Source organism: Monomorium pharaonis, chromosome 10 (genome assembly GCF_013373865.1).
Source record: "Monomorium pharaonis isolate MP-MQ-018 chromosome 10, ASM1337386v2, whole genome shotgun sequence".
Lineage (NCBI taxonomy): Eukaryota > Metazoa > Arthropoda > Insecta > Hymenoptera > Formicidae > Monomorium > Monomorium pharaonis.
Window position 1 is genome coordinate 3,314,136 of NC_050476.1, and position 14,780 is coordinate 3,328,915.

Here is a 14,780-nt window from a genome sequence, read left to right on the forward strand (position 1 = left end):
TAATTTTGTAGTTTCAAATATCGTTCCATACATAATAAATTTTTCAATTTTAATCGTTTATGTATAATTTTTGTATGCCAATCAAAACGTTCTAATTGTACATTTTTATATCTTGAAAAACAAAAGGTTTTTTTTTTTAATATCTGAAATTAAACTCCATATTTGCATTGTAACTTTATATTTTTATTGAAAATCGAGTACAGAAACTGGCACACGTGAATATTTCATATCCAGTATTTTATCCAACATCTCACAATTTTTAAGTGCACATTTAAATGGCGAAAACGTTTCTCTCGAAAAAGCAAAAATTTATTAAATTTTATTGCACGATATCTCTGCGTTTTAACTGCGCGATCAATTCCATATGTTAAATTGACGTATTAATGTGTGTCCTTAAGGCCAATTAACCCTGTTTTCAGCGATCAACCCTTCGTCTAAGCTTGCCGCTGAGGTTGCGGTCAGGTACACGCGTGTCGCGCAGGTGTATGGGTAACACCACTCCAGGTTGTGCCCCAACGCGGCATGTAACCGGCCGCACGCGTATGCCCGGAGGTGGTTATATGGGTCGCACAACAGTCACTTGAGATTAATTACCAAGTGCATCGTTAGAGATAACGCGACGAAGGCTGGCGGCGGTTAAGTGAAGCGATGGTACCTAGATACGACGTTAAATTGAACCTTTCGTCGCCGCTGATTCCTGCAATGCCGCCGCCAACCGCACCGGCCCGGCCCGGCCCAACGCCGGGGTGCAAGCCGGTACAATATGCGTACTTGCCTAAAAGCAATTACTGCCGACGTGCACACATAGACACACGTACGAATACATACACGGGTGCACTTGACGATAGCGCGCGATATAATATTGTTCGGAGAGCATCTCGTTCATATTGGCTTCGTCAAACCCGTAGCGGGACACGAGCGAAAGACGATGTTTGATGTTAATCTCCTGCGCGGTTCCTGAATATCATTATAGGCTATGCATCGAGCTGTTCCAAGTTAATAGCTCGGGTCCAACCTTCGAAAAAAAATAGAACGAACAAATAGATGTGGATTGTCTTACATCAGCAAATATGAGCTTTTAAATACGTTCGAAAAGTATTTATTATAATATAATATAGATGTGTAATATCTATATTAAAATTTATTAGAAGTGATCGTTCATACTCGTGATCTTATATAATTTTAATATTTTTCTTTCATTTCTAATAAGGATGATCTTTGAGAAGTTGTAGCATTTAACAATTCCTTAAGCGGATATTCCACTGGTGCATCTACTCCAACAAGCCTTGGAAAATAAAGCAGACGTTCGCGCAGTTCCATTAAAATCGCGTAAAAATAACATTCCGCGACGGGAAGATAACTTAAGCGAAGTAACGCTGTTCCTCCAATAGTGAGCTACTTAACTTTTTTAAAAGAGAAAGATTAGTTTCAAGTATTGTAGAAAATTTATGACAGGTGATTCTTTATGATTTCTTCAGTAGAAAATTGCCGTATTATCTGTATTATCGTATGTCCCGTAATAAAATCGTTATCAAATGATGAATTTGCCATTAAATGATGATGCGGCAAAACATTCTATACATTTACTCTGGTATTTGCGTATCATTATAAGAAGATAATTTATGAAACCATTACCGGAAATTCCTCAGCGCTAGATTCTCAATAAAATTCCAATTTACGTAGGAGGAGCCACTATTCATTTGTCAATTCGGATCCTCGCTCGTTGAGGAAAAGCAAATCTTTCGACTAATCTTATCTACTGATTTTCCGATTGCAATTTTCATGAAGGGAAGTTTCGATATCGTTATCTTTGTTCCACAGGTAGGATGGCTACGTGCCGAGGATCAGACGATACTATCGATGGGCGATCGCAAGGTCATCCAGTCAGCTCGATTCTTCGTCACCCAGGAGAATGCCAAGACGAAGAATCAGACGCAGTCGCGGGAGGACGAGGAGGCCACTTGGCAGCTGCATATTCGGGGGTTGAAGGAGGCCGATCGTGGCTGCTACATGTGCCAACTCAACACCAAGCCCATGTTGAGCCAGCTGGGATGCGTGGACGTCCTAGGTATGCCTAATTGCACGCGTTACGTCGCATTCCCGGCCGACCGGCCAGGTTTGCGGCTGTTGGCAGAGACGTCACGTACGCACGCATGCACGCACCGCGTTTCGATTAGGCCCGGAAAATATGCGTGCCTCGCCGCTGGAGCGATGCGTTTGAATAGGCCGCTGCACACATGTGCACATGGATATTGCGCAATATGGAGAGATCCCTCATTACGCATGTTCGTGCAGGATGATGATGACATGGACACAATGCGTAAAGTGTAGTCGTAGCATTATACGCTTGCTAATTCATGGTTGAGAGAGATTAACTTATGTTAATCGAAAACTTTAGAGTAATTTTAAAATTTTGGTCTCCCCAAATAACAAATTTTCTTTAATTCCATCCAAGAAATCTGTGTTAAATAATTCGGCACATCTGTGAGTGAAAGTTATTCGAGCTAACTTAATTTGTAACACGTGTTCCCTTCAGGAAGAGGATGTAATATCGATTCGAGGGAGTTAGTTTACAAGGAGTATTATCGGTCATATAAGAAACGCTAACGGCTGCGCTTTAATTTATAGTTTAATTAAACGCGATAACGAAGTTTGAAAGTCTACCTGGCAGAAAGTCTACCGGTGTTCGGTAGACTGCGTCAGCTGATGGATGCTCATACTTTGTAGCTCGTACGCAAACGTCGAACTAAACTGTTTCTATCAAAATTACATTATCTTCTTTTACCGTTAATTGTATCAGCGTAACACGCGCAACTTCAATATTTGCTCTGCCCGGCTTATACGGCATCGGTTATATCCTAGGCGAGGCATCTCAGGTAACATTTTGGACGGAACTGCTTCAATTTTGGCAGATACACGCAGCGCGCTCATCGTGCCCCGTTACGGCATCGTGAAATGCACAATTTCACTTTTATATCGCGCCGACGAGCCAGCTTGCGAATAATATCATCTACTTTGTGCGTGAGGGAGCTCGCGGGAACGAAGTAAAGGACGAACCGGGAATGCGTTCCATCACGTACGTGCATGCGTGTTCACTGTCGGACACCAAAAAGCGGTCTCTCTCGCTGCCGAATGGAATGAAATTCCTTTACGTAGGAACACGAGAAAATACCATCCCTCCCCCTTTTTTTGCCTTTCGTCGCACAGTTTGTCTGTACGCAGTGCACGTTATACCGCGACATACTTGTTCAGCTTTGGATCATTGTAATTGAAACGAATCGAACGATTCTTCGAATTGGATGGGATTCCATTAGAAGAACATTCCCTAGAAGAGGTATGTCCCGCCGATATTTCATTTCCGTCGAGTGTGACGGGAATGATTTCGAGATGACTTTTCGGTCGTCTTCGCCAACGTCGCTGCAACATCCAGGTTAAATCGCGTTAGAACGACGGCAATACCGATTCTTTATGGTTCACGTGCCCGCCAGTCTTCGTCCGCGAAGTTCCGTTTCTCTGAAAGGTCAGAAGAAAAACGCCGAAAAGACCCATATGAAGATATATTGTTCCGCGTCGCACGTGATTTCGATCCCATTCGTAAATTGTTTCTTAGACAATGACGCGTGACATCGGCGAAATTACGTCATAATCCTCAGGCACGTGATGTTGAATTTGTGATAGATGAACGCGCTTGCGGTATCGGAAAATTCGTTTCATACCACGAAGGCTTACACGATATAACGATCGGTGTACTTTACATTTCGTGTACACACAATGTAGTTTAGAAAACGTGCTTGTTACTCGACTGCTGTTTTACTATTCTTTTGTTATCGGGCTTTGCACATGCTCCCAGTACCCGGGAGTTCTAGTTGCAAAATGAAATGAGTTATGATATATAAATAAAATATTAATTTAAGAGTTTTACGGTTGGTTTTTTCAAGCACAATAAAATGTATGTGGAATTAATTTCCCGTATTGTTTTATGAAATGGAATGCTACCAGATAGCATATTCCAAAAAACGCATCAGTAACAAGAGATTAATTTCAGCGGATATATATAAGGAATTATGTCGGAGGAAATATTCTTCTTCCATAGTCATAAATTTTTGACAGCGTATTCTTCGTGGTCCTTGTAATTCACCATGATGTATGTATTGCGTGGATTAGATAGTATAACTATTCGTGAAAAATATTTCTTCCTTATCACGGGCTGATACTTTTTACGCAGCTTATTTCACTTTATCTCATTTCATTGCATATTTTACATTTTAGCTTTATCTTATTTGCATACCGACAACATCGTATTCTCGTATCCTTTTCAGTGCTGAGCTTGGAAGAATGTTTACTGTGCGCCATTCTCAAATAAAAAATGTAAGACAGATGTCTCTAGATGTCGATTATGAATTAAAAAAAAAAACAGAATTCGGATTAGCACGTATTTGAAAAGCTTTTCAAATTTGATTTCAAATTCTGCGTGCGCGCGTGTATAAACGAGCGAATAACGATGAAAATTATGTAATGTTATATGAGAGAGAGTTTTTGGAATAGTTATTTTAAATGCGTTCTTCATCTGACAAAATATTATCCGACCTCTTTCTTCCAGTGCCGCCTGATATTCTGAGTACCGGCACCTCAGATGGCGAGGTCTCCGTTCTCGAGGGTGAGAACGCCACGTTGTCGTGCAAGGCGTCCGGACGGCCACCACCTCGCGTGTTCTGGCGACGCGAGAAAAGTGATTTCATACTCGTGAGGGGTGTTCACGACCCGTTGATACAAGGTAGGATATCGTTCCGAGATCCTGAGACCTCGGGGATTGTCACTCCCGATCTTTGTAATCGTCCTCTCTTTACAACGATGCGCCTTGTCACGTGAAACACATATATGTTTCAAAATAAAGCGTCTCTCCGTGAGAAAACTACAACGCGAATTTATTATTCCCATCTACTTGCATCGTGCAGTGCTATTATGGATTAAGTGTATTTATTAAATATAATTAAATTTATATGCAATACAAATGATAGAAATTTTCATCTAAAATTTAGAACAAGAAGAAAAAAAGATTATTTATTCATTACAATTTTCAAAGCTTCGACGTTAATATTCGATTTATAAATTTATATCTTTAGAAGAAAAGGATCTTGCTATTCCTTCTGAAGAAATCAATTTATAAATCGAATGTTAACGTCGAAGCTTTGAAAATTATAATAAATAAATCATTTTTTCTCCCGGGATATATGTAAAATCAGTATAAAAATTTTCTAATATCTTCACAAACATTTTTAATATCTTTGCTTTTGCGCCATTAGAATAATCCCGGTAATCCGATATGTCTCAATCAAATAGTCGAGCGTTTTAAAGGGATATGAAGACATCGTAAATTCGCACACGTAGGTGATCCCGATCGAAAGCAATTACGGCGGAACACGTTCCATCGAATAGAGATTAGTTTGTCCGCAATGACTTTCAATATCCTTCGGGCACGTCGAGTTCCGCTGCAATTCGCAAGACACTCGCACCCCAGGAATTTTGTGCAGTCGCGCGCCACGAATAGATGGACCAGTTGAAAGAAATACTTGCAACATCATGCAAGCGCTAGCGACTCACGCGGAATTAAACGAGTGTGCTTGTACAGCCATTGACATTCAATTGAAATGATTGACGTCGTGCTAGAGAGACAAATTTTAGCAATCAATCGATTTCCGATATCGAGCTCAATGCATCCCGAAAGGTGCGTAACGCATAATACATACTTTTATAGTACTTTTCAATGAAAGGCTTTTATCGATTCATTGTATTATATTTCACATATAGTTTTCAAAGCTACGTGACACTGTACGACGTGTAGATTAATCGCGATATAAAATGCATATGCAATTTATTATTCTGATTTTTATAAAAGATAGATTGAAATAACTGCATTAAAATTTCATCTTTTGTTAACGTACGTATAATAAAAAAATTCAGATAAAGTTAATACTGTGCACACTATTAATCATATTAATCATATTAATGCTATTATTAATAATATAAATTCAATATTAAATATAATAATAATAATTATTCTATTTTTTCACATATAATTTGTTTTCCTAAATAAACTATTACACATTATTTGATTAACAATTAATGACAATCTGATTTTCAAAAATTAAATGTTAAAACAAAAAGATTATTTCCATACTCAATAATGCAGTTAAATGCACCGATTATTAATTTAATACAAGTGAGTAAAATATTATACGAATTCGCTAACTGTCGGGACAAATCAACGCATCTTGTATTTTTGATATATCTTATTAAACTTCTGACACATTTTATCGCTAAACATGGAACGACACATTCCACATGCGATTTATGTCGGCCGTCCGTTTGATAATAATATGATTCATTATCTTTCAGTTATTTGAAAAGCGCCTACTGCGTATGCATGCTAATGTAATTCCTCATTAGATAATGGGAATTGTAAACATGTAGTATAGAAATATGGATTTTCAAAATTTCGTTATTATTACTTCTCGCTTTTAATGACAAATGTTACTTCTATAAAATAGAATACAACCATGCATCTGCGATGTTGAAAATTCTTCTAATTAACTAGATTAATTTATCGTTGTCACGAGCTATAATCCTTAATAACATTTCTACTCGTTTCATACAACCATCGATCATCATTTTCATCAATCATGCTAAAATACAAATATTGGGGCTTTATTAATAAAATGACAGTAAATTAAAAAAGAATTTATGTCTATGTCTCTCTAACTTTAAATTAAAAAAAAATAAAATAAGGATTAGAAAATAAATTTCAAATTAAACAGATTTACATATCCCTTGAGACAGAAATATTAACGGTAGCTGTATCACCAATGGTAGTAAATTCCAGCGACAAATTTTGCTACAAATTCATATTCTGCTTATCGTTGCGTGCCCCGAAGGCGTATTTCGCGAATAATTACTCAAGCCACGTTAACACGTCGGCTTATATGGCCGACGAGGGAGCAGCTTTCAACGAGATATTCATACAACGCACGATTTTCTAGTGGACAACCTGTCTGGCGAGAGGCTAGAATTAACCAGGGTAGACAGAAGGCAAATGGGGGCTTATCTTTGCATAGCTAGAAACGAAGTGCCTCCGGCGGTCAGCAAGAGGGTTAATCTAAAAGTAAATTGTGAGTACTTGCAAACGATTTGTAGTGTTGCATACTACCATCAAATCGAGATTGAAAACAATTGATACACAAATAAATCTGTTTATCCATTTAATTTATTCTTGTGACAATAATAGAAAATGTAGCGTTATTGTGCCATCGTACGAGAGATTGAAACGTAAAAAAAAATACTGGATATTATTTTTGTATCACTAGAAAAGAATCAGATATCGAATAAAACATAAATAGTACATGCACAGAAAAAAAAAAAATAGCCAATAACATATGTAATTGCGAGCTGCCAACTACATAAAATACTCAATATAATATTTACTGTTAATGCAAGTACAATGTTGATACTGCAATAGCATATATTATTGTATTGAGTATATCTGTAGTTGGCAGCCCGCAACTACATATCTCATTAGATATATTGCATTTTTCTTCAGTGTGTAAATGATACAATAGTAATAATACAACTGAATGTTGGAATCTTTTCTTATTTCATTATTATTGCATTTCCAGTCCCTCCTAGCGCAAAAGCACCTAATCAACTACTCAGTTCTCCCCTGGATACAAACGTGTCGCTAATCTGCTTAATCGAGGCTTATCCTAGGACGATTAACTTGTGGATGCGGAAGGAGCAAGTTATCATGGGCGGGTATGTGTCGAGACAATATTGACAGTTTGGTCTACCGATCCCCGGTCGAATAGTTCGAATCCGTTGTTCGACAATCTCTTCAGCGAGATAAGAGGCAAAACGGTTCGTATTGCTTTTTGCTAAATCGCTCCTGACCTCGGTCACCGTGATTTCGAATATCGATCCTTGCGGCCAACCGGTTATTCTAACGAGACGTCGAATAACGGAATCTATTCTCCCCTATCGCGGACGTTAAACGTAAGTGATATGTCAATGCAGAGGCAGATACGAAATCCGCGAGCAATGGGACCCCGACGAGGAATGGAAGATGACGATCGAGTTGAAGATAAGACGTTTGGAGAAAACGGATTTGGGTGAATACACGTGCTCAGCCTCCTCAAGTATGGGAAAAGCTGAGGCGACTCTCAGGGTGTACGGTGAGTAACCATGTACACAAGATCGTATATAAATACGTTATCCCCTGATTGACAATCAAACAAGATCCGTTATGTTAAATCTACATTCAATATACATATATATAAATTCTTCCAGTATAAGTATAATAAATATAGAGATAATAAATATAATTGCAACGTCGTGTTACTTTTGATAACGCAATAATATAAAAAAATCTTTAAGCATTATTAGAAAAGACATTATATATTAATAAACTGTTCAAATGCGAATTGAATCGAATCGAAGATTCGAATATATATACTTGGCAATCGAATTCGAGCCATATATTGACAATTTTATAAAATCCTACATTATTTTTCTTATAGAAATTTTTTATTATTATCTATATATTAATATTCAACCTAATAATAATTATATTCTTAATGAAAAGTTACGTGTCAAAGATTCAATTAAATTCAAACAAAGAAAAGAAATTTGATTCAATTTTGGTGTCAAAAAAGTCTGTTTCTCAAATATCTAATAATTCATTATTCTTTTCAATCGCAAGAACAATTTAAATATTTTTAATATATTTGTAGATAATATATTTTTGAATTTTCAATAAAAAAAAAGAACAAAATACTATAATACATTTAAATTGATCATTGTTAACGGTATAGATAAAGCAAGACTAAAAAAAAGACAGAGGACACATATTACTCCAAGTTTCGTTCACCCTGATCACTGATTCATGTGGATATTTTCAGAGATCGAGCGAGTAACCATGCCCAACCGCGTCACTTCGCCTAACTGGAAGCGATTGAACCGAGGCAAGGGACGTGTGCAAGGGACGATGGTCAATCGGGTTTTCTATCAGCAGGTGAGCACGCCGGCGATGCAGAAGAGCACCGCGCGATTGATTTACAACAACAGGTACGCGACCACGTCGACCACCGCGGATCCGCGCGCTCCCTTAATCAAGGACCAGGGTAATGCCTTTACACACAACAACCACAACGACAACCACCAGAATCTCAAAGATCGCAACGATGCGTCCGCGATTGTCGCCAGCAAGAGGATCGTCCTGCCGCTCTGTCTCATATTGTTCTCGGCAGTGCGATAAGACGTAATGTGACGAGAACGACGAGGACGACGATATAACTACCCCTTCGCTGAAAAGAATTACTTTGCGAGCTGGCATGGAATTGTGTTCATCGATCCGACAAACAGCGAAAATAAGAAAAAAGAAGCTCACGAAAAGACTCGCAAACGAAAAAACGCGGAGGGGGAGGAGAGAAAGAAAGAAGGGAGAAGGGAGGCAATTCTCAGACAACGACGACAAGGGATCGAAGGGCTGATGAAAGAACTGTTCCGTTTAATTAGCCAGATCAACGTTCTTAGTAGCACGAGGGAAGATCGAAAGGGAAGCGAACACTTGAACGCTTTTACAGGGTAAGATCGAAAGAGAAGCTGAACGAACACTTGGCCGCGTGGCAGGATGGCAACGGAGAGGGAGTCTGATCCGTTAATGCGAGCGAATGTTGCCAGAGATAACCGCTGCGGATTTTTACGGAAAGACGCTTACGAATGTATTTTTTATGACCCTTTTATCCGTTGCTAACGTGTGAGAAATTCAGGGATGAAATGATGGTTCTTTGGTTGGATTAATATATATTATTACCCGGATAATTTTAACTCTTGGACAGCAGAACACTCGATACAACTTACTCCAAGCAATACTATTATAAAATCGAATTTACTTTTATTATAAAATAAAATTTTCGTCTGATTCTATTTGCATTGTATCCATAAATCACTTGTTGTCTGGTCAATAAGATAAAATATACATATGAAAATAAATAATATAAATAAATAAATGTAAAATAATTTGACACATAATTATTGAACAAGAAAAATAAAAAAAGAAGATCCAGGCATTGCTGTCTCAGAATTAAAAACACGAAGTGATTTTTATTATTCAAAAAGCGAATGATTATTCCTTTCTTTTTGTGGAATTAATAAACACTTGGAGTAATTTTATAACGTTAGCGTCGAAAGCCTTATATATGCAGGGTGTCTGTCTAAAATGAGCTGTCACCGTCGTTGACGACGGATGGAGCCCGCAGAGTTTAAACGCTTACGTGCAAATTGCAATCTTGATGCGCATATTGTTCATCTCGTAACGACAGTGACAACTCAGTTAAAGTGAACATCTGTTACGTTGCCATTGTAATACGTCTTCGATGAATCACAAGAACTTTCCGAGCAATTGTCCGATCGTACCCAAACGCAGACAAATAATTAGCATACTAATTTGTATGTAAGAGATAAGAGACGATAATATCTTTGTTTATTGTGATGTAAGAAAGCGAATCGATATTATACTTGGCATCATAGCGAGCGTCATATCCGAAAAAAAAAAAGATCCATATCTGTAGCACATATAACAGTACACTGAACACTTTAGGAGAATATATTATAAGTCATTTTGGTTATTTTATGTATTTTTTAAAATTACATGTAGACAAATAATGTACCTTATGTATGTCGGTAATGAAGCAGACCACGTTGTAGGTACGGTATAAGTGGTTAAACGCGAGGAATGACCGATGTATCCGCTTTTTAAATAAAACGCGTTAAATAAAAGTCTGCTTTAAAAGAATTTTGTATAAGATATGCTCAGCTATCATCTTGAGAAATGCATATGTGCATTTCAATGTTGATACATGTATATGATGGGGTAGATAGATGTGTACGTTGTGTATAAAAATACGAGCAATCGACAACAAATGATCTTGTAATAATTTCTAGCAATATCAACACAAAAATCATTTAGTTAATGTTCCTCGCAAAACTGTGAACCATATCTTGCTCTGTAATTAAGACAATTATGTAAAGCGATATCGAGTAATATTTAACTCTCGAAATGTATTAAAGTTGCAGAAGCTGAAGAGATAAATTCGACGCTTAAACAGCTATAATGTCCATCAATATGGAGTACAAGTCTTAGTTACATCGCGCGGTTTACTGTCAATGGAAAAGGTAGCATATCCCATACAGAGCAAAAATATGTTAAATGTACCTACTTAACAAACCCTGTATATCACAGAATGCTCAATATAATAACTTAACAATAACTATATTAAAAGAACGTTGTTTATAGGAGATGGAAAAAATATATTATGAGGATACAATGAGAAAATGTGCTCAAATTGGATGATATAGCTTTGGAGGGGAAAAATGTGTTGACAAATAAAAAAAATTATCATGCATTTAGCAATGGCGTTCGTTTTGAATTTAAGTCTAGCTTAAACGAGTGTATTTTTTATGTATTATTGAAACGGCAAATATAGCTGTTTGTCGATAAATGGATATCAAAATTGCTTTTTATTTTCTTACATCTCGGACCTTAGATACAATAAATATATTAAGAATATAATTTTGGAATACACACCAAAAATGCATTGATTCAAATAATCCATGTAGGAATGTTACGACCAAAATAAAATACTAAAGGCCATACAAACGCAACAGAAAGCCACATATGGGCTTTTTCTCTCACCAATCCTAGCACATTTCCAAAAAGTACCCTGAAAACTAAAATTAAGATTTCATTAAATATATATAGAATATGTACACACAGGAACACAAATGCCTTCTCATCTAAAGTTAGATATGTTCAGGTTCTTGCAGAGCACGTAACGTTTCTATAGGATTATGAAACACAACTATCTTCAGATGGGAAGACTTTTGTCCCTATGTTTATACCACACATATTATAGTATATATTTCAACAATGCTGCATTAAAAAATTTACATACCCAACTTTTCCTAGCCGTTTGTCAAATAAATTTGGTGCCAGTGATCTGATGTATGTACAGGTGCATATCAGCAACAATATTACAGTCAGCAGACTCTGAAAATTAAATATGGCAGACTGCCAAAAAAAAGAGTACATTAGTATGCTTAACAATGTTCACTTCTCAAGTATAAAATATATAATCTTGCTCAAATACGTGTCATGCAATAACAGTTGCGTATTAACTGCTTACTTATTAAGTTAATAATGGCAGAATCTTAATCACTATCTCTTTCAAAGATGTTTTTTCTGATAATATAAAGCATGGTCTATAATATATGTTGTAAGCATAGAGTAATGAGTAAGAGTAAGAGTAACGATTTGCCATATAATTTTCTATGCTTTTATGAAACTAATAGCACTGTTCACAGCTATTCCTGCGCTCTAATTGGCTGAGCGTAAATGTAAAAGATGAGGTAGGAGTAGGAAATAAAATTAATTTATGCAACGTCTACAATGTCAGCAAGAGTAATGGAGCAAGGAGTAAGAGTAACAATTGACCACAATTAAAAACCGGGAGTAAACGAAATGGGCAAATCTCATTTCATACTTCTTACTTCTTACTCCTATTCCATTACTCCTGCTGACATTGTAGACCTTGCATTATTTCGCTTACGCCTACTACTCCACGCTTACTCCATGTATTGTAGACCACACTATAATAATTCGTTTTGTAATTCGTATTTGACTTCAATCGTGTTAACAAATTGCCAAAAGTGAATAACATGATTTAGAGGTTATACAATCTTTCTCAAGTGATAATCATAATATCGAAATGTTCGCAATTACCATAGTGTTGAATCGTGCTCGAAATATAGAAACCGCAGTCGGTCAAGTTCGGGAAATCGACAAATTATTAAAGATTTTTCCACAAACCGGGTAACGTATTATTCAACATCACTTTCATGTTTCGTATGACGTACAGTATAATAGCGCGCAAAGTACGCAGGTCGCAGACTCGTGCAGTATTGCAGTCGCGCAGTTCTACGCGCATCCACACGTACGTATTAAAGACCTCACTTCCGGTTTAGATGTTTTGCCCGTCGGTACATTTTAACAGTGCCATCTTTTCGTAACATGCAAAAGTACGATAGAACTTGATAAAATTTACCTCTCGGTAAAATCGAAAATACACGTTCGGTTAATCATTCTATAACACTCAACAATAAAATAGACTTTGCAACATAAAATATAAAATTATCAAGTTCGACGTTGCTTCAATATGTATTGCGTATATATTTAAAAAATTTATTTCATCTACATACTAGATCATATCAGATGATATTTAATAATTAAATGTAATGTTTGTATAAACTTTTCAACAATCTAGTTTATTACTATGTAAAATAATCTTATAATTTTATATATTTGACGTTATTTTTCTATTTACTAGATATATTTTAATTTAAAAAATCGTCAGTAAAAACTGCTTTTTACATTATCAACTGTCAAAGAATAATTTTCAATCATCAGTTGTTCACAAATTTCAATATGCTATAATAAGAAATGTTAAAATAAGAAGAAATTGTGTCTATTTTGCTTTTCTTAATATAACAAAATCAGATCTTTCTGTAATTGGTCTTTTTTAAAGATTACATCCACGTAGATTATTGACATATTATTTATGTTAAGTTTATACAAATCTTTTTTATGTAGACTGTAATATTTATGTAATATGAATTACTTTTTTATGTAATATGAATTACTCTCAGACTTTCTCTGATATATGTGATATAGTTTTCATGTATAAATTTATCTTAATTTAAGATAAAAATGGTTTGACTTACCAACACTGATGCGCAACAATGAAGTTGAAACTGCATGAATCTGTAACATATGAAAATGTACAAGTTAAAAAAATTCTCAATCAATATTTCAAACGATATCTATTTAATGAATAAATAAAAACTGAATACATGTACGTATTCAATTTTCATTTATGCATTAAATATACTTATTGTACTTATTGTGTTGCTTATTACGTGTACGTGTTCAATTTTTATTCATTAAATATACTTAAAAATTAAACTACATCTACAAAAATGTTTAGATATAAATTCAAAAAGAAAATTTAATAACCAGATAAAAAAATAATTTTTTTAATTTTCTAAATCAATAATAAATTTTACTTACTCATGGGTTGCTCTGCCAATGCCTGAGGCTCCTTCCTAGGTCTTCTCCTCTTCGTCCCTTTAAATGTTGCCTTATCGTTGCTCCTTTGTGACATTTGTGCAAGATTTCTTGTAATAACTAGAATGCACAATCGCGATACTTTGTACGACACTCCCGACGATCACTCCATTATTTTCAAACGGAAGGACAACAGGAAGAAATGCGATTCCCACGCGAAACGATGATGCGACTGTATTCTTTTTCATAACGTTTACACGAGACTCACTCGCGAAAATACGTCGATAAAAATTACTCGGCATTCCGAGGATAAATCGCACACGAACGCGAGTAAAACGCGCGTGGCACTTCGGCTTGTCCTTTTGGAGCGAGTACGTGTACACGAAAAGTTTATGACACGAAAACAATGCGACGAGCACATGATGCTGCACTTCCTAAACGAATACAATCAATTCCACGACAAGTTCATGTATCGTACGTTATTGCATCGGCACTCTCGATACCATAACAGCACAATTCGCGGGAACGCACGAAAGTTTCTGAGAAAAACGAAACAGTTTGACTAATAGGAGCGAAGATGACGACGGGAAAGTGGTGTAGCGAGTGACGT

At 36.3% G+C, this 14,780-nt stretch overlaps 2 protein-coding genes across 4 annotated transcripts in view; one reads left to right on the forward strand and one right to left on the reverse strand.

Moving 5' to 3' along the window:
• Positions 1-10,827, forward strand: part of LOC105837232 (lachesin) — a 50,513-nt gene extending 39,686 nt beyond the window's left edge. For both annotated transcript variants that reach the window (XM_036292693.1, XM_036292694.1), the window contains 6 exons: positions 1,822-2,068; positions 4,601-4,774; positions 7,038-7,166; positions 7,671-7,806; positions 8,065-8,222; positions 8,949-10,827. In XM_036292693.1, coding sequence (XP_036148586.1) covers positions 1,822-2,068; positions 4,601-4,774; positions 7,038-7,166; positions 7,671-7,806; positions 8,065-8,222; positions 8,949-9,304 — 1,200 coding nt within the window. In that variant the 3' untranslated portion in view covers positions 9,305-10,827. The remainder of the gene's footprint in view (positions 1-1,821; positions 2,069-4,600; positions 4,775-7,037; positions 7,167-7,670; positions 7,807-8,064; positions 8,223-8,948) is intronic.
• Positions 10,828-11,531: 704 nt separating this feature from the next.
• LOC105837239 (protein kish-A) lies at positions 11,532-14,392 on the reverse strand. 2 transcript variants are annotated; one of them, XM_036292698.1, is made up of 4 exons: positions 14,174-14,392; positions 13,828-13,867; positions 12,003-12,118; positions 11,532-11,778 (listed from the first exon to the last, which is right to left on the reverse strand). In XM_036292698.1, exons 2-4 carry the CDS (start codon positions 13,861-13,863, stop codon positions 11,673-11,675), a joined length of 258 nt encoding a protein of 85 aa, XP_036148591.1. In that variant the 5' UTR covers positions 13,864-13,867; positions 14,174-14,392; the 3' UTR covers positions 11,532-11,672. The 2 variants fall into 2 exon arrangements, with proteins under 2 accessions (XP_036148591.1, XP_012537281.1); XM_012681827.3 differs by lacking the exons at positions 13,828-13,867; positions 14,174-14,392 and adding an exon at positions 12,830-13,010.
• Positions 14,393-14,780: the final 388 nt, after the last annotated feature.